At 34.2% G+C, this 22,833-nt stretch overlaps 5 protein-coding genes and 1 pseudogene across 8 annotated transcripts; 4 read left to right on the top strand and 2 right to left on the bottom strand.

The window, feature by feature from the left end:
• Positions 1-254: 254 nt before the first annotated feature.
• Positions 255-2,100, top strand: LOC107923971 (tubulin alpha-3 chain-like). The gene has a single exon (NM_001327230.2). It carries the CDS (start codon positions 428-430, stop codon positions 1,775-1,777), a length of 1,350 nt encoding a protein of 449 aa, NP_001314159.1. The 5' UTR covers positions 255-427; the 3' UTR covers positions 1,778-2,100.
• A 739-nt stretch (positions 2,101-2,839) lies between these two features.
• On the top strand, positions 2,840-5,726 carry LOC107924351 (phosphatidylglycerophosphate phosphatase PTPMT2). Its single transcript, XM_016854751.2, has 6 exons — positions 2,840-3,580; positions 3,929-4,051; positions 4,503-4,596; positions 4,682-4,764; positions 4,861-4,950; positions 5,034-5,726. The coding sequence occupies exons 1-6, from the start codon at positions 3,380-3,382 to the stop codon at positions 5,385-5,387; spliced, it is 945 nt and encodes a 314-aa protein (XP_016710240.2). The 5' UTR covers positions 2,840-3,379; the 3' UTR covers positions 5,388-5,726.
• Positions 5,727-8,156: 2,430 nt separating this feature from the next.
• On the bottom strand, positions 8,157-9,184 carry LOC107923622 (non-specific lipid-transfer protein A). The gene is made up of 2 exons (XM_016853806.2): positions 8,487-9,184; positions 8,157-8,400 (listed from the first exon to the last, which is right to left on the bottom strand). The coding sequence occupies exons 1-2, from the start codon at positions 8,825-8,827 to the stop codon at positions 8,391-8,393; spliced, it is 351 nt and encodes a 116-aa protein (XP_016709295.1). The 5' UTR covers positions 8,828-9,184; the 3' UTR covers positions 8,157-8,390.
• Positions 9,185-11,738: 2,554 nt separating this feature from the next.
• Positions 11,739-12,665, top strand: LOC107924538 (ethylene-responsive transcription factor 13-like; annotated as a pseudogene).
• Positions 12,666-14,444: 1,779 nt separating this feature from the next.
• On the top strand, positions 14,445-15,565 carry LOC107924539 (ethylene-responsive transcription factor 2). Its single transcript, XM_016855035.2, has one exon. It carries the CDS (start codon positions 14,637-14,639, stop codon positions 15,303-15,305), a length of 669 nt encoding a protein of 222 aa, XP_016710524.1. The 5' UTR covers positions 14,445-14,636; the 3' UTR covers positions 15,306-15,565.
• On the bottom strand, positions 15,412-20,132 carry LOC107924537 (COP9 signalosome complex subunit 7). 4 transcript variants are annotated; one of them, XM_016855031.2, is made up of 9 exons: positions 19,313-20,099; positions 18,577-18,652; positions 18,154-18,242; positions 17,751-17,840; positions 17,075-17,119; positions 16,917-16,987; positions 16,546-16,684; positions 15,985-16,073; positions 15,412-15,761 (listed from the first exon to the last, which is right to left on the bottom strand). In XM_016855031.2, the coding sequence occupies exons 1-9, from the start codon at positions 19,469-19,471 to the stop codon at positions 15,740-15,742; spliced, it is 780 nt and encodes a 259-aa protein (XP_016710520.1). In that variant the 5' UTR covers positions 19,472-20,099; the 3' UTR covers positions 15,412-15,739. The 4 variants fall into 4 exon arrangements, with proteins under 4 accessions (XP_016710520.1, XP_016710521.1, XP_016710522.1 ...); XM_016855032.2 differs by having other exon boundaries at positions 15,732-15,761; positions 15,985-16,093; positions 19,313-20,127; XM_016855033.2 differs by lacking the exon at positions 15,412-15,761 and having other exon boundaries at positions 15,988-16,090; positions 19,313-20,132.
• Between the last annotated feature and the right edge of the window lie 2,701 nt (positions 20,133-22,833).

Raw genomic sequence — 22,833 nt, 5'->3', positions numbered from 1 at the left:
TGGAATTATATTTTATTTTTTATTAGAAAATGTATATATTAGTAAATTAATTGTTTTTGTTAAAAATTTTATTTATTTTTATGGTTAAAAACGAATGTATGCATCTATTTTATCCATTTTTGACAATAAATTTTTAACAAGGATAAATTTGGTATTTGATATATAGAAAAGTAAAATGCAGAGGATTCTCGTTTGTACTTTTACTATTATATTTCAACAGTGGATGAGTAGGATATTTTGTATAATTGCACCTTCTCAGCCTTCAGTTGAGTTCACTCCTTATCCTTTGCTTTCATAGTTTCGTTCCATTTTCCCTAACAAACCTGCATCAGATCCGATCAGATTTAACTCAGATCCATCTGTATCGGGTCTTCTAAATTCCAGATCTTTACTTTTCTCGAGTAAAGGAAGAAAGAGGAAGGGAGAGATGAGAGAGATTATTAGCGTCCACATTGGCCAAGCTGGGATTCAGGTTGGGAATTCATGCTGGGAGCTTTACTGTCTTGAACATGAAATCCACCCTGATGGAACAATGCCGAGCGACACCTCTATGGGCGTCGCACACGATGCTTTCAACACTTTCTTCAGCGAAACGGGTTCGGGAAAGCATGTGCCTAGAGCTGTCTTTGTTGATCTGGAACCCACTGTTATCGATGAGGTCCGGACCGGCCCTTATCGCCAACTTTTCCACCCTGAGCAGCTTATTTCCGGCAAGGAAGATGCTGCTAATAATTTTGCCAGAGGCCACTATACAATTGGGAAGGAAATTGTGGATCTCTGCCTAGATCGAGTTAGGAAGTTAGCTGATAACTGCACTGGTCTGCAGGGCTTTATGGTGTTCAATGCTGTCGGCGGTGGAACCGGTTCTGGTCTTGGATCTTTGTTGTTGGAGCGCTTGTCGGTGGATTATGGAAAGAAATCAAAGCTCGGGTTCACCATCTATCCTTCGCCTCAGGTCTCAACTGCAGTTGTGGAGCCTTACAATAGTGTTCTGTCCACTCATTCCCTTCTTGAGCACACAGATGTGGCCGTGCTCTTGGACAATGAAGCAATTTACGACATATGCCGGAGATCCCTCGATATCGAGAGGCCAACTTACACCAATTTGAACCGGCTGATTTCTCAAACCATATCGTCCTTGACGACTTCTTTAAGGTTTGATGGAGCCATTAATGTAGACATTACAGAGTTCCAAACCAATCTTGTGCCATATCCTCGGATCCATTTCATGCTCTCTTCTTATGCGCCTGTTATCTCAGCTGAGAAAGCATACCATGAACAGATATCAGTTCCTGAGATCACAAACGCTGTGTTTGAGCCCTCAAGCATGATGGCCAAGTGCGATCCAAGGCATGGCAAGTACATGGCTTGCTGCCTGATGTATCGAGGAGATGTGGTGCCCAAGGATGTGAACGCTGCTGTTGCTACCATCAAAACGAAGAGGACCGTGCAGTTTGTTGACTGGTGCCCAACTGGTTTCAAATGCGGTATTAACTATCAGCCCCCAGCTGTTGTCCCTGGAGGAGATCTTGCTAAGGTGCAGCGAGCTGTTTGTATGATAAGCAATAACACAGCAGTGGCAGAGGTGTTTGCACGCATTGACCACAAGTTTGATCTGATGTACTCGAAGAGAGCATTTGTGCATTGGTATGTTGGAGAGGGCATGGAAGAAGGTGAATTCTCGGAAGCCCGTGAGGATCTGGCTGCTCTTGAGAAGGATTATGAAGAAGTTGGTGCTGAAGGTGGAGATGATGAAGAGGAAGGTGAAGAATATTGATGCTACTATCGCAATATCATTTATTTTGAAGATGATGGGTTCACCCTGTGAGGGTATCCTGTTCTTTCTTATTCGTGTGAGGTTTCTCAAATTATGCCTATGGAATAAATTTAGAGTCGTGTTTGCTTGTCATTTTTTTGTTGTTAGAAATGCTTGTCTTTTACTTATGATGCTCCATAAGAACATGAATAGCCTTACAAGCTATTGTTCTGTTTTTCATGTTGTAAGATTTGTCTAATGCCCTTTTATGCTATCAACGGAGTGATATTTTATGTTTAAAAAAAAAAAACAACCAGTGGATGAGTATGATTCTTCAAAATAAATAAACCGTGGGTGAGTATGATTAATTGTTTTAGGTACAACCCATTGCTCGATGGGCTCTTATTTAATTTCTTTTTTTTTAGGGTTAAAATTCTTTTTATTATCATATCGCATGAACAAAAGCAGCCAACTATTTCCAAAATACAAATAAATCAGTTCAATCCAACTACCAATTTAATAACTACACGACATTATCGTTTACTGGAAAAAAGTATTGTAACTTTGAATAAAATGTTTTTGTTTCAATAAGTGAAAAGAAAATTACTGCTACTAATACTATATTCTAAATATTATTTGACTCCTACGCATTTGACATTTAATATTTTATATGTTAAAAAAATATTAATACGATTTTTAACAAATATATTTAGTATTGTGAGTATGTCATAAATCTAGTTTACAAATATAAAATATAAGATTAAACTTATTTATAAATATTTTATTATTATGTGCATGTTCATCTAATAATAATGTCGATTAAATAACAATATTTAGTAAAATGATTTGTGGAGATTAAATTATATTAAAATATACGTCATCCATTTTGTCAGCAATCAATTAGAAAAAAATAATATCCAACAATTACTATTGGTTCACGAGCTTGGTGCCGTCGTGATCACACAAAGGATAGGACGAAAGTTGTCTTCCCAACGTCGTCGTTTAACAAGAAAATCCCAGAGTGGCCTTAGGTTTGCTGGTTTCCTTAATTAAGGAGATTAGATAATAATTACAGTTTAAATGGAAATATAAATTACGGAGCGTTACTTTCCAGAGTTTGTTGAAGAAAGGGAAAGCGAGAGAAAAATAGTAACTGACTCTGCAAGAAAAGGGCCAAAATTAATGCTTTGTCTTTTAAATCCTTTAATTTAGGATTCTTTTTTTCTCGACATCTCTTCTTTATTTTCTTAACCGCCCCTCTTAACATTTTCTCTCTTTTTTTTCTTTCTTAATTTTCGAATATCATGCATATTTTCAGGTCAAACATGTTTTCATCTTTCCATAGTCGGATTTTACTTGAAGATCTTAATTATTGTTGTTTGATTAAAGCTTTCATCTGTTTTAGTTGATTGTCGTCCTTGTTTTTCGTTGATTTCCATGTTAATTTTTTTTGTAGATTCCAATTCTTGGTAATTAAGGTTAAATGGTACCTTTTTTCTTGTTAATCTGAGTTTGTTGTGTGTAATTTTTAGGGTTCAAGGGTAAATTGTCTTCTTCTTCTTCTTCTTCTTCTTTTATGTCTGCATCTTTCTGAATTTATTCGAGATAGAGAAAAAAAAAGAGATGCATATTGAGGAATTGAAAGAAGGGGAGCAGCAGGATCAAGATCAGAGTCAATTGTGTGAAGATAGATTGGTTGTTTGGGACGCAAAAAGGGTTTTGGTGGGAGCGGGAGCACGCGCCCTTTTTTACCCAACGTTGTTGTACAATCTTGTAAGGAACAAGATCCAGTCTGAATTTAGATGGTGGGATAGAGTTGATGAGGTATAATATTTGACCTTTTTTATGCAAGTTCTTTTGCTGCAAAACTATGAGTATTTTTTCTTGCAAGTTATGTCTCTAGCGGGCAAGGGAAGGGAGGGGGTAGTGCTTTTCTGGAATCCTTTTTGTTAGGTTTGCCAGCGCTCATAGATTGGCCGAAATTTCACTTGAATGTTAAATTATGCTGAAGCTGGATGTTGTTGCTTGTATGGCTTTGTGGTTATCTGTTTAAGTCCTTATTTTTAGCCTACTTTGCCATGGATTACTTATTTGTTAGTCTGTCAATCATGCTGAATATGCATGTTTTATGGTATCTGTTGAATCCTTTTTCTCTCACTGCCTTGAATTCAGTTTATTTTGTTAGGTGCCGTACCTTTCCCAGCAGATGTTCCCCGGTTGAAGGATCTTGGTGTCTCTGGAGTTGTGACCTTAAATGAACCATACGAGACTTTGGTCCCAACATCGCTATATCATGTGAGTGTGCTCCTATGTTAGCATCTATGCTGATTCTATAGATGAAAAGTCCGAACATGATACATGTTTAAGTAAATAATTATAAATTTTCGATAATAGCAGTTTCATTGGAGATATAACTACTCACCCTTGAAAAGTTGATCAATCTGATCTATCTTTTAGTGAGTGGGAATTTCAGATGTTGAAGAAGGAGCCCTTTATGTTGAACACCTTTTCATCTTTACTTTCAAGGTACTAGTGTGTATTTTAGGTATGATAAGAACAGTGGAATCAATGGGATTTATTTTTTATCTCCAATGCACAGTTGAAGGTGGTCAATGTTTCTTTCAGTGAAGAAGAATTTCAGAAATGCTGCATGTTACTTTCCATCTGAAACCCTTTTTTCAGTTCAGTCATAGATATGCCTCAGAGCTCAAATATTCATTATTTTTATTCTTGTTTACTCCGGTAGGCACACAATATTCATCATTTGGTGATTCCAACAAGGGATTATCTTTTTGCTCCGTCATTTGCTGATATTTGCCAAGCTGTAGATTTCATACATGGTATATGTCTTCTGGCCTTTATTGTTAGTGAGTATTAACTTTCTGTTAAGTAGTAACACATTCACTTGTTTTCGGCTCTATGAAGAGAATGCTTCTGTTGGAAAGACTACGTATGTTCACTGCAAGGCAGGTCGAGGACGCAGCACAACCATTGTTCTCTGCTACTTGGTATGCACCAAGTAAAAACCTAAAATCAATTTCCTGAGTTACTTTATGAATTAATCTTACTTTTCTTAAAATTATATGCATATATATTAAAAACAGGTAGAACATAGGCATATGACTCCTGATGCAGCTTATGAGTATGTGAGATCTATCAGACCTAGGGTCCTTCTGGCACCTGCACAGCAGCAGGTATGTGAGATCTATCTTGATGACTTGGCAGATTATTTTTTGGGACTTTTGTGGTTCATATAATCTATTTCTGTTAATTGTAGGCTGTTCAAGATTACTATCTTCACAAGGTCAATAATAATGGAATCTGTGGAGACTCTTGCTCAATGATAATAAAGAAAACTCTAGTTGTACCTGAAAAACAGGATATAGCGGTCTTCGATGATGGCTCTGTAGTTGTTGTAACAGAGTCGGACCTTGACGGGTATGACGCTAGCTTTGACACAGATGTGTTAAGCAACGAGATGTTGGATGAGGGAAGCCTAGCTGGCAGGTTGCAGTTTGCTAGTCAAGCAGCTATGACCAGGCTTTCTTGCCTATGGTTACGCTGCCGTGCAGAACAAAAGGCATCTAGGAAGCTATTGAGCAGTCTTGGTATCGACATTCGGGTTTATTGATTGTTGGTATCCATCAATTCAAGTTGTTAAATTGAGTGTCTTTTTGTATCAACGTTTCAAGTTTTGTTTTTCCAAAGTGCATTGTGTTTGCTTTTGTGTTATTTTCATTTTTGGTCGGGTTATACAGAGAATGGAGTATGTATGTATGTATGTATGTATGATATTTGATTCCTGTTTGACTCAAGTTGAGACGGTCATGTAAGAGAGACAGAGAGCAAGTGTAGTTTTCCAATCTTTCTTGAGGCATAGAGATTGAGGAAGAACCTGCCTATTGATATTGGTTGGTATGATTTTTCATCAAAATGCTTCAATTTTTACAACGGAAGTTTAATTGTTTAAGATGGTGAAAGTCTTCCAAATTTGTAAAATGTTTGTCTTTTAGGCAAAGAACAAAAACGCTTTAATAATCAAAAGAAAATGTCTTTTAATTGTCATGGGCCATAGCTTTGAATTTGGAATTATTTTAGTTTATGGGTTGTGTTGGATCAATCCCATCTGTAAAGATTTTGTTTGATTAAAACTTTATCCTTGAAAAGATATTTATTTTTAATAATGTCTAGAACTATTAATAGTTTTTTTTAATCCATAAATAGAAAGGTAATGTGTTTCAGCGCATTTAAATTCACGTTCTCTGATAATAGTAACAATATCCATATGAATCAACCCCTGAAAAAATTAACATTGATTTTTTATAATTAAATTTAAATATTAGTATTTATTAAATAGAATCCAAGACTAGTCAATCCAACCTAGATTTGAAAATATTATTTTAAGTTGAATTTAATTTATGTCAATCTATTGGATCAAGTAAATGATTTGACCCAATAATTGTAGTTGAAACTTCAAACTCTTATTGCATATATTTTAATTAAACTTAAAATATTTCAAGTACGTTTCAATTCAATCGTTGAAAACTAAATAATAAGCGCTTATTTTTCAAGTTTCTCAATTCATTTTATACAAAAAAGGACAACCATACACAGAATTCAGAAGGGTCATCAAGGCCACCAATCAAATGAAACAAAGTGAAGGAAGCAATTAAGGCCTCAAGGGCCCGAGCTCCGTAGGGGCAAAGTTAGTAATTATGTGATCAAGAGATATAAAGTAAAAAATTTTGAATTAAAATGTCTTAATCTTTAAACTTTTGAAAGGGGTGAAAAATACAAAACTGCTTCAACAAAGCATGTCAAGATCCCTGTTCGCCTCTTTTGGCTACGCCCCTCTTCGAAAGGTGAGTATCCCCACTATGGCAGAAAAAAGATAATCGTTGCTTGAATCAAGCCTCCCTGCCTAGAAAGAAGAAAAAAAGAGACCGCCAGAACTCACGACATGAAACATGACACACTCAGCCATTGAGAATATAAACCTTGATGTGGTGAGTCTCTGAGTAGGTCCTTGCCTTCGGCAGTGGATGCAATAGGATTCTAGCCAAAATCATGTTCCCACTGAAACTTGATAAACCAAAAGTTACTAAGAAATTAGAGAAATTGAGTCACCATGGGACTTAAGAGTGTCATGGCAAAACATCACATGACACCAAAGCACAACCCGGCCCGTGTGCCACACAATTTTTATTATCATGATGGCTTGTCCTCATCGGCTCATCCTATCAGAAAAAATGGGTGGTTTCTAGCATCGAGACAAAGCCAGGGGCAGTATGACGGCTAGTGGCCAGTTGTTGAACAGTAAAAAAAGCCAACCACCATGACAAAAACCAAACCTTAAAGCTAAAGGCTTAAACACAGTTGCTCAGGATCTCTAATCTAAAGATTTAAGTGATCCAGAGACCGAGGTGGAAATTCGGCAAAGTAGAGCGGCGTTTGTGTGCTTGAACTCAAGGACGCCCGTCATAAGTTGAGAAGGGGATAGTGCTCGGCGGACGCAGGTGGTGGATTGAAACGACGATAAAGCTAGGCAAGGAGAGGGTGATTGCAACACATTGGCCATCTGGGATGAGATGCGATGCTGACAGAGACTTAACAACCAGGCAAGGAAGCAAGAGTAGAGCAGAGCAAAGCACAGGAGCAGCTAAAGACTGGTGAAAGGGTTGCTAAGCGCCGTCAAGAGGGAGAAATGAGAGAGAAAAAAGAAGATAATATTTTAAAAGCACATCGATCTCTCGTATGCATTCAAGCTGTATAGGATTTCTTGTAAATTTCATGCACATTTTTGGTTCCTCGAATTGCCTAAACAGATTTTTGGTTGCTTCTTAATTTGACCCCAAAAGTGTCGCTCAGTTTGTTGGAAGAGTGAATTTTGATGTTTAAGCTCTGTAGTAACTGTGATGCATCTGATGAGGTGACTTATTATTCATTACAATTTAGGAAAAAACACTGCTGACATAAGTCCTTAACGTCCTACTGTCTGAGGTGTTATTACAATGCTCTCTTATTTTTACTTTTTATGCTCAGAATCAGAAGCTAAGTTGAGTAACGTTCTAATGATTCTTTTTTTTGGAAGTGACATGCTGAAAAAAATTAATTACACAATAATTCTCTGAATAAGACTGTCACTTGTTTGTACAACAATAGTCTCCTTAAAAATGTTCAAACCCTATCGGTCATTTATGATTGTGTTGTATGACTCAAATAAATACAAAATTCGAAATTATCAAAGAAAAATGGCGAATATGTAAGAATGAATTAATTAATGTCTTGAGTAATTATAATAATTTTGTTATTTAAAAAAAATACTATAATTGGATAGAAGGAAAGAAATACAGTAAGGAAAGTAGTGGGATTGAGGGCGGCAGTAATTAAGAAAATAATAGGTCACAAATAGCAAAGCTGATTGTAAATACACTAAACATCAATTTATGTTTCAAACACTTGGTTGAGCTTACAAAGTGCAGGAAATTTTCATCAAAGTCCTTTTTATTACTAATACAAAGGCTTGTAAAAACTCTTACAACATGTGCGTGCTTCACAACTATTCTGACACAAGTACGACATATGGCTAATAATACTTGAATAGGTGGCGGTATGCGTCTTGGTGGCTTCCATCTTAGTGGATGCTGACAAATTACAAAGTAGGAAAAGGAAACATTAGTTATTAAGCACTATATAACGTTAAGATTGGTAAAAATAATTGATAACTTACTCCTCGCAGTTGGTGTTCTTGGAGATTGGGAAATCAACTTGGACATGGCACTTTGCAGGGAGAGTTGCGGCGTTATCTTCTTTGATAGTGGGGATACGAGCGGCGGCTTGTTTAACACAGTTGCAAGCTGCTTGCCTGTCTGCCGTGGTTACGGCACTAGTCCGGAGTTCCCCTACACCATTACAACACGGAGTCGAAGGAACCCCGCCGTTGGTAAGGTAAGGAACGCAGGCTGCCAATGCATCATCAACTTGTTTGCAAGTTACGGCGGCCTGCCCTTGCTTCACCACGAATAGAAACATGGCTAGCATCACAAAAACTGAGATAACAGCACTCTTCATTATTTTATTTTTGGTTTCTCTAGTAGGAAGATCACTAGGTATTTGTTGAAATGTCTAGGCGAGCTTGAATCTCTCCCTGGAGGGATGATGATGGGGAATAGCAAAGCCCAGATGCATGGCGAATATATAGCAAAGCTGGGGACTATAAGAAACAGGGTATGTGACATTGCATAACAATGGCAGTTACGGAACCTCGGCTTTCAAATGAAAAAAGTAAAGAGGATATGCTTTTTTGCATCATCTCTGCTATTTCGGTTATTCTTTAGCCGCTCTCATCGCATGTTTCCTTCTCTTTTTCCTTTTCTTGTTCACCCAAGGCACCATACGTATCCTTCTCCTTATAACCCTCCGTATTTCAAAATTTAGATTTAAATTTTAAACTATAAAAAATAAAAACCTAGGTATGGATCGCCCAGAAGAGCATAGGCCACACATTATAATTTTACATATGGATGGGCCCAATTTTGAGCATAGTCCACCCATTAGACAATTAATTTAATTAATTTATTATCTTTAAGTGATTGAAAAATGATAATAATAATAGGGTAAAAGTAAAAAAGAAGTCTTCAAATTTTCTTTACAAATCTCACCCTCCTTCGGTCAAATCTTTGCTCCAACTTTTTCTTCTATAATTTTGAATTTTCGAATCAACTACCCATCCATTATTCACACATCATTTTATTGTTGAGATTTCTTAATTCTAACTTTTGATATTTCCAAATTTAGGATTTATTTTTTCTTAATTTTTTTATTTCAATAATTTAACCAATATTTCTAATAAATAAATTATTTTTAATTGGATTAAAAAAAACATATTTGACAATTGCTACAAACTGTTTCATGGGATTTAGACTTTGCTTCACAAAAAAGGTATAACTTTGGAAATATTTTATTACTCTTTTTTCTTTTGTACGTAATTATCAAAATCAGTGAATTTTGGTGGTGATTTATTTATTTATTTATTTATTTATTATATATATTAAGGTCTATTGTAGTTTTTTTTTACCAAAACTTTTAAAAAATACAAAAAAAGTTAAAAGTAAACAAATTTTATAAGTTTGTTTAAAACAGTGAAATCTTAAACCAAAAGTTATTGACCGGTACACATAAGTACAAAATCATGTTTAAGCTACTTGGTATCTCAACAATTTTTAATAAATACTAGAAATTTTATCAAATTTTGGTGCATGTGGAAACTATATTTTATGTTTAAAAATAACAATCAAAAACATGTAATTTGAAATTAATCAATAACTATAACACATGCAACAGGTGCAATATTAGAATAAAAAATTAGATTAAATTGTGAATAAAGTAAATTTTAAACACGTAAATATACGATATTAAGAATATTTAATGCACCACAATCGTTTATCATGGTGTTGTCATCAATCTTGAGTTGATGTCGACTTAACTTGTGATACTTGTAACTCAATCAATAACATGCAAAACATATGAAATTAAAATGGAAAAAATAGCTTGAATTTCTAGTAAAAAATTTTAAATACATAAATACATCATATTGAGAATATTAAATGCACTCCTATTATTTAATATAGAATTTTCATTTTTATATAGCATGCCAAAATATTATTATGTAGGTGAAAGGAAAATTCAATATAAAAAAATTCAACGTTAAGTTGATTTGTGCCACAAGCTCTATCAATGATATTATCAATACTATAATCTTATCTTGTATAAAAAAAAATACTACAATTCTGTCATTAATTTGTGTATACATGTGAAAACTATGTATTTAGAACATAAGGGCGTGCTTCAAAATAACACACAATCTACAATGAAATGTATGGCTTAAAACTGATTAATAATAACACATGCAATATGTACTATTTTAAAATGAAAAATTAGATTAAATTGTGAGTAAAATCAAATTTAAAAACATAAATACATCATATTAAGAATATGAAATGCACTGTAATTGTTTATAATAGCTTTGTCATGAATCTTAATTCGATGTTGAGTGGACTTGTGACACCAACTCAATCAATGAAATTTATCTATATACATGATGTGGGTGAAAGAAAATGTTTTTTTTTTATTTAAAATAGCTAATAATAATTATTAGTGTAGTGATAAAGAACTTGTTTATATATCTATTAAATATGCGTTTGATTCTTTGGTAAATTAATCTTTTATTTTATATTTTTTCACCCACCTACGTCATAATTGTAGTGTATATATATATACATTTCCTAAGATTCCATTAAATATTTACCACAAATCTTAAGAATAGATTAGCCATGGGTTAAAATATTTTCAATGGTTAAGGGGTTTATTTTCTTTTTTAGTCTAACATATAACACATTTTTAATTTTTACAAAGTAACCGATAAAAAATTGAAAAGTGCTGCATACATTTTCTAGAAACAATTTATTAAATTAAAAAAAATTGCATTTGCTTTAAAAAATGTATCACAGGAATATAAATTTTGAAAAAGAAGTTGATTTTAAGAAAAATATGAGGCATATTGTTTAAAAGTTTCTCAGTTATAGCATTTTAAGTTTGAAGTCATGGGGGAGGGGCAACCACTTATAGTTAATGACAACCTTAATGGGTCAGAGTTGCAGTCCAAAACAATAACATGAAAATTGAAGTTGTCATACTAGGAATATTAGTGACATTAATTAGAGATGTTAAGGTAAAAAGTGATCATGATTTCCACGATGAGTTATTATAATAAAATTGTGAAATTCCAAGTCTTTGCTTTGAATATTGAAATAGAATCAACTACTAGAATCTTGTCTTATTTTAATAATATTCCAAATCGCCATCTTTTATTTCTTGTTTTTGTTTTGTTTTAATAAAAACGTGGTGGTTCGTGCAGATGAATAATTTAGTTCAGGGGAAAGATATTTAAAACATGTGACCAAAAAAACCCTCCAACTTCAATGGCGTCGGGGGAACATTCATGGATATGTCTTTCATGTAAAACTAAAACATCAAGATTTTTGTTACTTCTCTTCAGATTGTTAGTTTCCTCCTTATATATAAACCACAACAAATCTTTCTCACCATACTGTAAAAATCACCGACAGATGACCCAAAAGAAAAACAATGAAAAGGTATGTGGAGAATAATATATCAGATTCAGAGCTCAACATGTATCTTGTCGATGGTTTTGACGAATGTCCAGCAACAACAGCTTTCACCGGTGTCGTTCCTGAACCTTTCTATAACAGAAGTTCAAGCTTTAGTGGTGTTTTTCTGAACGAAAGCCGGGGTGATTTGCCCTTAAAGATTGATGATTCCGAGGATATGTTGGTCTATGGTGCTTTGCGTGATGCGGCGAACCCCGGGTGGAGTGGTCCGAGCGAGGTTGATTTGAAGACGGTGGCAGAGGCGGAGGTGGAGGTGGCGGTGCCACAGCAGGAGATGCGTTTTAAAGGAGTGAGAAGAAGGCCATGGGGGACGTACGCTGCGGAGATTAGAGACCCTAAGAGGAAAGGTGGGAGGATTTGGCGGGGACTTACGAGACGCCCGAGGATGCTGCATTGGCTTATGATAAAGCCGCATTCGAAATGCATGGGGCTAAGGCTAAGCTCAATTTTCCTCACTTGATTGGAACTGATTGTAGTTGGGAGCCAATTAGAGTAGGGTCAAGGCGCCGCTCACCGGAACATTCAGCTTGGACGGCGTTATCCGGATCCACCAATTGTCCCGCTAAGCCCAAGAAGAAGAAGAATCGCGAAATTAGCATTCAGGCTGAGGCAAGCTTAGCTGCGGAGATGATTGAAATGAGTCCTTTTATTTAACCAGTGTTAATGTACCCCTGGGATTTCATATATTAAGTTAATCAAATATTACAAAATTCTTTAAATTTTACATTATTAAAATTAAATTAAAAACATTATAAGCTACTCCTATTTCGCTTCCCATGCATACATAAGTCATTTATAGTAATAAAATTAAATTAAAAATATTAATTTTTTATTAATTTAAAGGACAAAAGATTGTGCTAACCATAGATTGTTTTAAGTCATTATGATTTATCTACTATGTTTAAATTTATAGTTTAATATTTATATTTTAATTTGACATAATTTAGTTTATTTGCATAATATCATTCGTTAATTGAAATAGTTGACACACTTATTCTAATTAAAATATTAAAATTAATTTTTTTTGCTTAAAAATACACCTTCTAACCTATCATGCAAAATTTTTTTAAGAAAAATTCATGTCACCGTTTTAGCCAAAATAATTAAAAGGAGATCTATAGGGAAGTTAAATGGAAGCTCAAGGCATCTCAAAGGGTGCGCCAATTTTTGTGGATCTTAAGTTGCAATTGATTGTTGATGAATGATGAGCGATGCAAAAGATCTATTACAGATGAGGATCAAGTTAAGTTAAATTAAAAATATAAAAATTAAACCTCAAATGTAAGCATAATAGAGTGATTGGAACTGCAATTTACCATTGTCTTATAATAATAATAAGAGAAAAAAGAGTTGTCATTAGTTAATCTAAATAATTAATACTTTAATGATTTCAATAAATGACATTGATTTTTAAAAACTACTTATTCCAACTCATCATACCATATATATATAGTTCATGGACAAGTAATAGGACAAAAAGAGAGAGTAAATTTTGACCATTTACCTAAAAAACAATAAGGAAATTAACGGACAAGTGGCAAGAAAAAAAGGCTCTTATGTCACGGGCCGGGGATCATGCCCGTAATTATTGCGCACAGAACGCTCCATAGAGGTTAACTTATTAAATGAGACTTATTTGATCCACATGAACTGGCTCGACTCGTGAAACCCGTGAAGAAGCTCATCTACTTGAAGCATTGGTGGCCCAATAAAACTAGAGCTACCAGGATAAATAGTGTAAATCCTAAAGTGATAAGATTATATACAGTTTAAATCCCTTAAAATTCTTAGTTGTAGATAGACTCTAATCTTGACCTCGATGTAACTCAATCTATATTGTTGGTTCTGAGGGAGCTCAACTATATATAGAAGTCTCCCCCTTCATTTGTAACCACTTCATTCATTCCATTCATAATGTGAATATATTTGATAGGATTTATTCAAACACTTGGCGTGCTATTTTCCTTTTTGACTTTTTTTTTTTTATTTCTTGTTGTTATTTCATTTCAAGTGTGCTTCCGTTATATTTTTTATGCCTCAAAAGATTTTTGTGAAAATTCTCATTTTTTCAAACACGTGATAAATATTTTGGCAGTACCATTTTATTTTTGTTGGGTTGAAAGTAGTTAATTTAATTAAAACATTATATATGGATATGAATTAAAGGTTAAATAATTAATTAGATGCATATTAAAATTATGGAGCATTATAGTTTTGTTATTATTGTGCAATTTTAGAGTTTAGAAATCAGAGAATAAATGAAATTAATATAACTTATTTTTTGTCTTTTATCGTGTAATAAAGTGTAGAGGAAGTAACATGGCAGCCAGGTTCCTTGATTATTAATCCAAATGGACAAAGCAGAGGGAATCAATCAAATTATTTAATCCAAGAATACACCAGCAACTCCAAGTATTCTATATTTTCCCAACTTCGATGATCATTAAAATATAAGTTGTGTACCTATTTCATAACCAAAATAAATAGAACAACGCTGAAGAAAGCACTTGAAAAACGTGATGCAAATCTCACCACTGAGAAACTTCCTATAAAGAAAACCAGGATTAATATTAATAATTTAATACCAAGTCTGAGAGTATATATAATCTAAGAAACCCATCCTTGGATTTCCAATTAAATTCCACCTCTCCCAGTCCCAATTCCAGATCCTCCAACCAACAAACCAAAATATGTACTGTGAAGCTACTTCAGATTTTGACCTCCGCCTCTTGGACTCCATTCGTCGGCATCTTTTGGAAGATGATGATTTTGAAACCCAGTATCCAGCTACATTCTCCGAAAATTTAGCGAATGTTCAACTTCCGATTACTTCGGCTCAGATGGGTTGTTCCAAAACTGATGCTGTTGCAATTAACGTTGATCAATGGATGACCTTTGATCAGTTATTTGATGCAGCGGAGGCTGCCGCTGAGGTCTCATTTCCCAGCTGCGAAATGTCTTCTAAGGTGGACACTCCTCAAACGCCACCGAAGAAGGTGCATTATAAGGGTGTACGGAGGAGGCCATGGGGGACGTACGCAGCAGAGATAAGGGATCCCAAGAAGAACGGTGCCAGAATCTGGCTTGGTACTTATGAGACGCCCGAAGATGCTGCACTGGCTTACGATAGAGCGGCTTTTAAAATGCGTGGCTCAAAAGCCAAGCTGAATTTTCCTCACCTTATTGGTTCCGATCAGGTGCAGCCGGTGAGATTGAGCAATAACAAGCGCCGGTCACCAGAGCCCTGTTCGCCTTCCTCTTCGTCTTCCATGTCGGATGACGGAACTCCCAAGTCAAAACGGAGGATAAGCGAGTTAGGAAGTGATGACATACATCAATTGATGTCAACTGAATTTTGACGAACCGTTAGCCGTTTACGGAAAGTATATATAATCATTTACATTTGAATGCTAATTAATGCCCTTTTTTGAGTAATTCAAAAAGCTATATGAACTAAATACTAGATTTACGAAAAGAAACATAAAGCTGTATATAAGGATTCTTCATGGTGCAGTATGTATGAAGGTCAGAATCAAAAGTTACAATAACTTGAATTTTAAATCTTGGGTAATTCTTTAGCCGCACCACCAGATCAAGTCCTTCCTTCCCAACTCAAAAAGGAATAAACAAAGGTTTCAACACAAGTTCGTATTTCTCAAATTTTAAAGCAACAATCACAAAAGCAGGCAGCATTATCACTGTCTCAAAAGCAGAATCATCTGTCGCTGAAAGGTTGTCAACAAAATCTGGCTGCTCAGCTAAACATTGGGTCCATCGGTTGCATTCTCTATCTTCATGATCTTGGATGTCGTCTCCTGGATTATCCATCAGTAAAAACCAGTCAGTACAGAGGATACAATCTGATCTTTCATTTTCTCCATCCGTTTACTAACTTTTAGAAGTCACAATAACCATAGTGAATTCAAGATAGTATAATAAAAGGTATCAATCAAAATCAGGCCACAGATGGCTTTAAAAACAGAAACCATTGGACGCCGGATATATAGTTAAAGTTCAAAAAGTAGAAAAAGAAATTACCTCTTTGGTCGGCTTCGGTCCTCTTCATAGTCCATCACTCCACCAGGTTCAGAGTAGATATCTTCGAGCCCTCGGAACTCAACTTCAGCCTGCTTACAGTTTGTAACTTCTGCCACAAAGTAAGCCACATCGACCAACATATCTCGATATTGAAAGAGTAAAGTCATGGCAAGCTAATTCTGGGTCCTCTTAAACTCTCTCCTTTGCATCTTAACTAGGAAGGCACAGCTTTAAACTCTCATCTTTTTTTTCTTTTTTCTTTTTTTTTTTGGGTGGGGGGGGGGTGGGGGCAAAAGCTCTAATCTTTTTAGTATATGCATTTTTGCACCCAACCCCCCAATAGAAAAAAAAAGTTTGATATCAGTTGAGTGCATTTAGATCCACAACTACCATGGATGTTGAAAATCTAATAAGTTTAGCTCTCTTTAAACCTAAAAAACACAACAAAGAAACTAACGAAAATACTCTCACCCGCATTTAGCTTATCATACTTTTTAGTCCAATACCAAATTACTGCAAACGAGCAATCGATACAAAAAAGGAAAACTGGATTCAACTGACCTTGACAGATACAGACTTTTTTACTTCTTCCACCCTATCTTCAACCTCCTTTCGATGTTTTTTGTCCAACTCACTCATAGTATCAGCCCATTTTATCTCCTCTTGAATTGAGACCAGTAAATTGTCTGATGTGCCCAACCTAGGTTCAAAGTTCAAATCCATAGACAGATGTTATACATAATATTGATTAATTATTATACATATATAGGCTGATATTTATCAAATTTAACTTTGTATTTCTATCAGGCCTACGGACTAACTAGCTCTAATGAACAAAGGCAAAAGGCAATACAAAACCACATGGTAGCAACTATGACTGCAGCACGGGCACGGCACTTAATGACAAGCTCTATTAGAATCAGAGAAGTTACCAGTTTGATAGTGTTTGTATCATACTCCCAAGTTGTCCTGGCCTCAAATCCCTCCCAGCAGCAAATTGGATCTTCCATAACAAAAATTAGAAAGTTCAATAAGTAAAGAATAATAAATCAAAAGCAAAAACTTTTGGAGGTAAGAACAATAAACTCACCTCAAAACATCTTCTCAGCTGATCCAGCTTTCCTCTTACTATACCCTAACAAAAAGAAAGGAAAAAAAGAATGAAAATCAGCACAGCTTCAGTTTAACTGCACCCCCAGTATAACTTGCTGCCCTTAAAATTCAAGACACCCCACAGGTAAGGCAGGTCCCTTCCTTTCCCCTACTTCCCCAAACCCTTGTGAAAGCAGAATATGGATGCAACAACCAAAGGGAAACTTCAGATAGCAGTAGGGGGAGGATGGTGCCCCCTCCCCTTTTTCCCCTTCTTTCCTAGACCCTTGTGAGAGTGGAGTTTGATCTAAGGTATTGGGCACAACCACCAAAGGGAAGTTCAGATAGCTGTAGATACATGTTTGTAAAGCAAAACATATGAAGGTGATAAAATATCAAGATGCTTCTTTGGCATGCCATGTGTACAATGCAGATCCACCCTCAAAGGTTCAGATCCACACTCAATGTTAACCCTCCCTAAAATCAACCATGAATGCGCAACTGTATGACTCTTTCACATGCCATTTGTTGAATGAAAATCATCCGTTAACAATCAAAAGATCACACCCCAGGGCTTTTCAAGGCTGTTCCAGTAGCTAAAGCAGGTCACAATGGAGTAAATCCTTGGATGAAAAAGGAATAGGAATAGAAAATTACACTGGGAGACTACCCACCGCATACATGCACTCATTGATAAGAAAATCTTCCAGTTCACGGACATTCGTGACATCTAACTCCATCATTAGTTCATCATATGGTAGTACCTGAGGAAGATATTAGAAAAGCTAAATGAACTGGATGAAACCAATATGAAAAACCTATAGAGTAATTGTCATACAAAGGTTCCCCACAAATTATAGATATACCCATTTTAGTTAGAAAGAGGAAAAACATCAATTCAGAAAAGGGTTAAATTTTTTTAAGAGATTCTAAAGAATGTGTTCCATCATGTTACGAAGTCAGTTACGCCAAAGTGGCATATTTGATGAATATCAAAATGACTGTAACCACAACAATGTAACAGACTGGCAATTAGCATATTTAGATGAGTAAACAACTCATAACTCAACTACATACCTTATTTGTCTCAGCTAGTGTAAGGACAGTGAGTTGCTTTAGCTTGAGAACTTGATCAGGGACCAATTGAGGAAGACTGGAACAGTTGCCTAATTAAATAGTTTTAAATGGACAAAGGTGATCACATTATGACGTGAAGAAGAATTATAAGAGCAATCTAGACAGAAATATATCAAGTAGTTTAATCAAGTAAAGGACAAGTTTTGAAGACAAATTTTCAGGTTTAAATTCAAACAATGAAAATGACACATTTAAGATGTTTGTTATTCAATAACAATCTTAACTTACATGGTAGCGATATGTATTTAATGCAAATAATCTTCAAATTTTCTCGAATAGAAAACATATGGTGCAGAAAGGAACAAGTGCATTGAAGGCATTACAAACTTGTCACAAATAATAAAGCACAGGTTTCCAGCTTACTCTTGTAATCACTCCATGTGCCATGGGCAAACAACTGAAGCACCTTGAGGTACACCGAGTTTTCAGTTCCTTCAAGCTGCAGAGGTATTGATTTCGTAAAATTACACATAAACTAAACCATCAAACCAAAAATGAAGCTATGAAGAAAACTAAAACACCATATTATTGACAACAACAACAATTTAATAGCACGTTCAACAACGATATAATTGCTAGGAAAGCATAATTCACATTTGTATAAACACAACATTTAACTTCTTTGACTAGTGATCAACCCACTGGTCAATACTGAAAAGCACAGGAAACCAGTGAAATAATTGCCCGACATAACTTCTAAATTGAACTTTAAAAAGCATATATATCTCAGAAGAGTGAAACCTAATTCCATCCATGGTATTCCTACACAATGTATAAAAAACATTAACCAACGAAGATAAGCAAGTAGTGAAGAGAATAGTGTACAAATATATCCAACTTCTAACCCCAAACACAATAATCAAAATATTTGGATAAATGATTTTCGTATTATCTAAAGAAAGAAGTAAAATAATCAAATTTTATTTTCTTTACTTTTCACTAAATTTTCTCATTTACCAAACAGGGCGATGACATGGCCAGTATTTATCGAACAGTTAATAAGCTATGTGCAGCAAGAAAATAATTCTTGACGGCTTTGATTTCTCAGATTGAAGAAAGAAGGGCAATAAACGAAAATGAGAATGGAATAGGTTCTGACCTCAGCGACAGTGGGCAGGGCAAGAATCTCGGAGAAGGCAAAGAGGGAAGGATGTGACGTCGCTTCGAGGATTACGGAACCAAGGGCGGTTCCCTTCTGAGCCGACGCTTGCTTTACGAAGTTATCAATTAACTCAGCTTGATTTTGCTCGATATCCATCTTCAAAACTTGACCCCTCCGAGACCACACCAGGAGGGGGGGAAAGGGAAAGAGAAGATTTAAACAAAATGATTGAAGAAATATTCTTTGATAACAAAAACTACCGATAGACAAAGAAATGCATTCAGAGATGTATATACAAGTCAATTAAAACTAGGGTTTGGCGTTGGAGAGTGGAGACGGTGAATTAAACGACGGAAAAATTTAGGTATTAAAATAAAATACAGAAAATTTAGGCGATGACAATGGAACTCAATGAGGACCTCCTCAAGACAAAAATACACAGAGTCCAAGTTAAAAAGGAATTTTTGCGATTTGATAGTTCCTGTGACAATGAAAATGAGAGAAATTGCTATAACATTTTAAATTTCATATAGGGTTTTAAGCATGATGTGCAAAATTATAAGAAATTGTAACTAGCATTCTTTTCATTAGACTGCAGCTTTAAAACAATATATTATACGAACGCTTTAGCTATTTTATTATCGTAAAAAGATAAATTTTAGGAAAAAGGTGATGTTTTCACGATCGGCAAATTTGAAATCACGGCATGGCATCACATTCACAGGTGTCTAGCGCCTCCAGGCTTTGCTTTTTGATGATGAAACTATCGAATTTATTAAATTGTTTTTTACAAATATAAAAGGACAAACAACAGCCCAATCCACCTCAGGCTCACAGACCTAAACCCAAACGGCAGAATAGAAAAGCAGAGTCCACCAGGAACAACATTTGTCTTGGTCAAGATGAATAGAGAAGTTCATCCACAAAAATGCATATACTATCATCGGCAAAAGTGTCCGATTATTATAACTTTTTAAATTTTAATACTTTATTTTATTTCAATCAATGTGATTGGTAAATTATCAATTTTCCAAAAAATTGTGCCTGAGCCCGAGCAATGGGTTAATCAAGTCGTAATCTTAGGCTGTCAGCCACTCGTACGTGAGAAAATGGCGCAATAATTCCCAGACTACTACAAATTGTTAAATATCTTTCCCCTAACAAGGACCATCATAAAAACAAGCATAAGCGTCAAACACACGCACAAAAAAAGAGAACTTGCCCGCAAGGAGCAACAATTGTTCAAAAATTCTACTCCCGCATAGCAAAATTTTTAATTTTTATAATTAAAAAAAAAAAGAATTTTTTATATTAACGCATATAAGAATTTTTAACTTCTACCAAAATTTTTAATACTTTTGTTAAAAAAAATTATATTAGTATAAATAAGAAATTTTGATAAATACAAAAATAAAAATTAATATCTTTTTAGAGCGTGCTTCAAGCTTTTAAAATTTCTAATTAATTTTTTAATATATTAGTTATTTGGTTAGATAGTTAAATAGTTACAATTACATCCTTGAGTTTTGAATTTAATTCCTCTTCTTCTCACATTTGTATTTTTTATTTCATCTTACTTCAAACTTTTACGTTTGGTTAACTGGAATAAAATAAAATTGTAATAGTATTTTTGTTCTTGTTTGAATGGAATAAATTTGTAATAGCATAAGGAAAAAAGTTGAAATGACCAGTGTACCCTTTGCAGAACTTTTTTAGGTAGGTGATTCTTGTTATTAAATCTTAATAGGATTATTATTAAATATAATTTAATAAAGATAAGAATAAAAAGTTTAATCATATTTTTATATAATTATTATTAAATATAATTAAATAAAAATAATATATAATTTAATAACATTTTTAATATAATTATTTTTATATTAAAATATTTAAAATATTTTATTTACCACATTTTAAAATAATACACTATTATTAGAATCCATTGCTTCTCTAAGTTATCTTCATTATAGTTGACACACAACAAACACATAGTGCATTTGCATGGTTTATTATGATCTTTAAACCTTCAAATCACAACCACTTGCACTGTACCTGCTAGAACAGGAGGTCAATTTTATGGCACAATATGTTGTTTCATTAGGGAAAAAAAATGAAATTTAACATTACATAGATTGAGGTTTATCAACAAGTGATATGAACAACCTTGAATTTTACATTTCTTCCTCATTACTATCTAAATCAATGAGATAACAAGAAATGCAAAAAACAAGTTTTATGTTACTTACTTTGATTCGTGTAAAGAAGGGGTTTGGTTACAGGGAAATGTGAACAAAAAGGTTTAAAAGAAATCTATAATTAAAATTTATTTTGTGCATCATTGAACTTCACCATCTATGCGTGAGATGTATCACTGTGTTTAGTTGTCATTCGATTACTCAACTACATCATGCAGAAGATACCTCCAATTCAACGTCCTCTTCCTACCAAGTAGAAGTCTGCAATAATTAATGACTTGGATTGTTGGTTAGTTGATTATATTTTCACAATGCTTAATCCCTACAATCTAATATATGTATATAAATCGAATTTCTCATCTTGTTTCCCTAAGTTCCATGTATCCATACTACGATGCCAAATTATGTATATTTTTCAATAATCCAATGCAAAATGCCCTCCTAATTTCTGAAAATACCAAGTTTAAGTGTTATCATATGGCCAAAACATGTAAAATTGAATGGAAGAAATTAGGATACACAAGTCAAGCAACATAAATTCCTTGTTGCAGTGCCAATACAATAAAAACATTAGATAATGAAGAGAATCACGCCTACTCCAATAAATAAATATAAAAATATAACGACTCGAAAGTCAATGGTGTTAGAACATATGGTTTCGGAATCCCGATTTCATAAATTGGGCTCGTAAATATTTTTATTTAATATTTACAGAGTTACGTTAATAGTGAATTAAATTTTGGTCAGGTAATTTTATCAAATTAGTACTTAATTTTAGTACAGAGACTAAATCACATAAATGATAAAAGTGTGAATGCTATTAAATTATAAGGAAAAACATAGCTAAGAGACTTAAAAAGCAATTACACCCATGTTCTTATTGTAGTGGACGGTCATGAGGCAAATTATTAATATATATATAGGTTATAAAGGTTATATTTAATAATATATGTTATAAAATCAATAAAATATAAATATAATAAAACTAAAATAGTGGGAAAACAAAACATCTTTTCTTATTCATTTCACAAAGTTTCGAAACAAAGAAGAAGGGAGAAGTACCAACCGCAAGGGTTTTAATATTTCAAGCTTGGCTAGTTTAATTTTTTTTTTTGTAATTTTTATGTTTTTGGAATTCTGATACCTCGAGTTAGCAGACTCATATCATATTTTTTGGTATTGTTAAAGTTTGAGAATGTTACTACAGTTGAATAGTTGAAGTTTTAGGGATTAATTTGATAGATTTTAAGTTTAGAATCAAAAAATGACTAAATTGTAAAATCAATTGATGATTTGGTGCAATAAGGACCAAATTATAAATAA

This window comes from Gossypium hirsutum, chromosome D11, assembly GCF_007990345.1.
Source record: "Gossypium hirsutum isolate 1008001.06 chromosome D11, Gossypium_hirsutum_v2.1, whole genome shotgun sequence".
Taxonomy (NCBI): Eukaryota; Viridiplantae; Streptophyta; class Magnoliopsida; order Malvales; family Malvaceae; genus Gossypium; species Gossypium hirsutum.
Note: the sequence above shows the minus strand (reverse complement) of the source record. Positions and strands in the feature narration are given on the sequence as shown.

Bases quoted from the DNA above. Each gene is read 5' to 3' on its own strand.
- LOC107923971 (NM_001327230.2), top strand. From the start codon at position 428: ATGAGAGAGATTATTAGCGTCCACATTGGCCAAGCTGGGATTCAGGTT.
- LOC107924351 (XM_016854751.2), top strand. From the start codon at position 3,380: ATGCATATTGAGGAATTGAAAGAAGGGGAGCAGCAGGATCAAGATCAG. The intron at 3,581-3,928 runs GTATAATATTTG...CCTTGAATTCAG, and splicing joins GGTGGGATAGAGTTGATGAG to TTTATTTTGTTAGGTGCCGT. The intron at 4,765-4,860 runs GTATGCACCAAG...TATTAAAAACAG, and splicing joins CCATTGTTCTCTGCTACTTG to GTAGAACATAGGCATATGAC.
- LOC107923622 (XM_016853806.2), bottom strand. From the start codon at position 8,827: ATGAAGAGTGCTGTTATCTCAGTTTTTGTGATGCTAGCCATGTTTCTA.
- LOC107924539 (XM_016855035.2), top strand. From the start codon at position 14,637: ATGTACTGTGAAGCTACTTCAGATTTTGACCTCCGCCTCTTGGACTCC.
- LOC107924537 (XM_016855031.2), bottom strand. From the start codon at position 19,471: ATGGATATCGAGCAAAATCAAGCTGAGTTAATTGATAACTTCGTAAAG. The intron at 18,653-19,312 runs GTCAGAACCTAT...ATACCTCTGCAG, and splicing joins CCCTGCCCACTGTCGCTGAG to CTTGAAGGAACTGAAAACTC. The intron at 16,074-16,545 runs GTCAGTTGAATC...AACTGTAAGCAG, and splicing joins AAAAGTCTGTATCTGTCAAG to GCTGAAGTTGAGTTCCGAGG.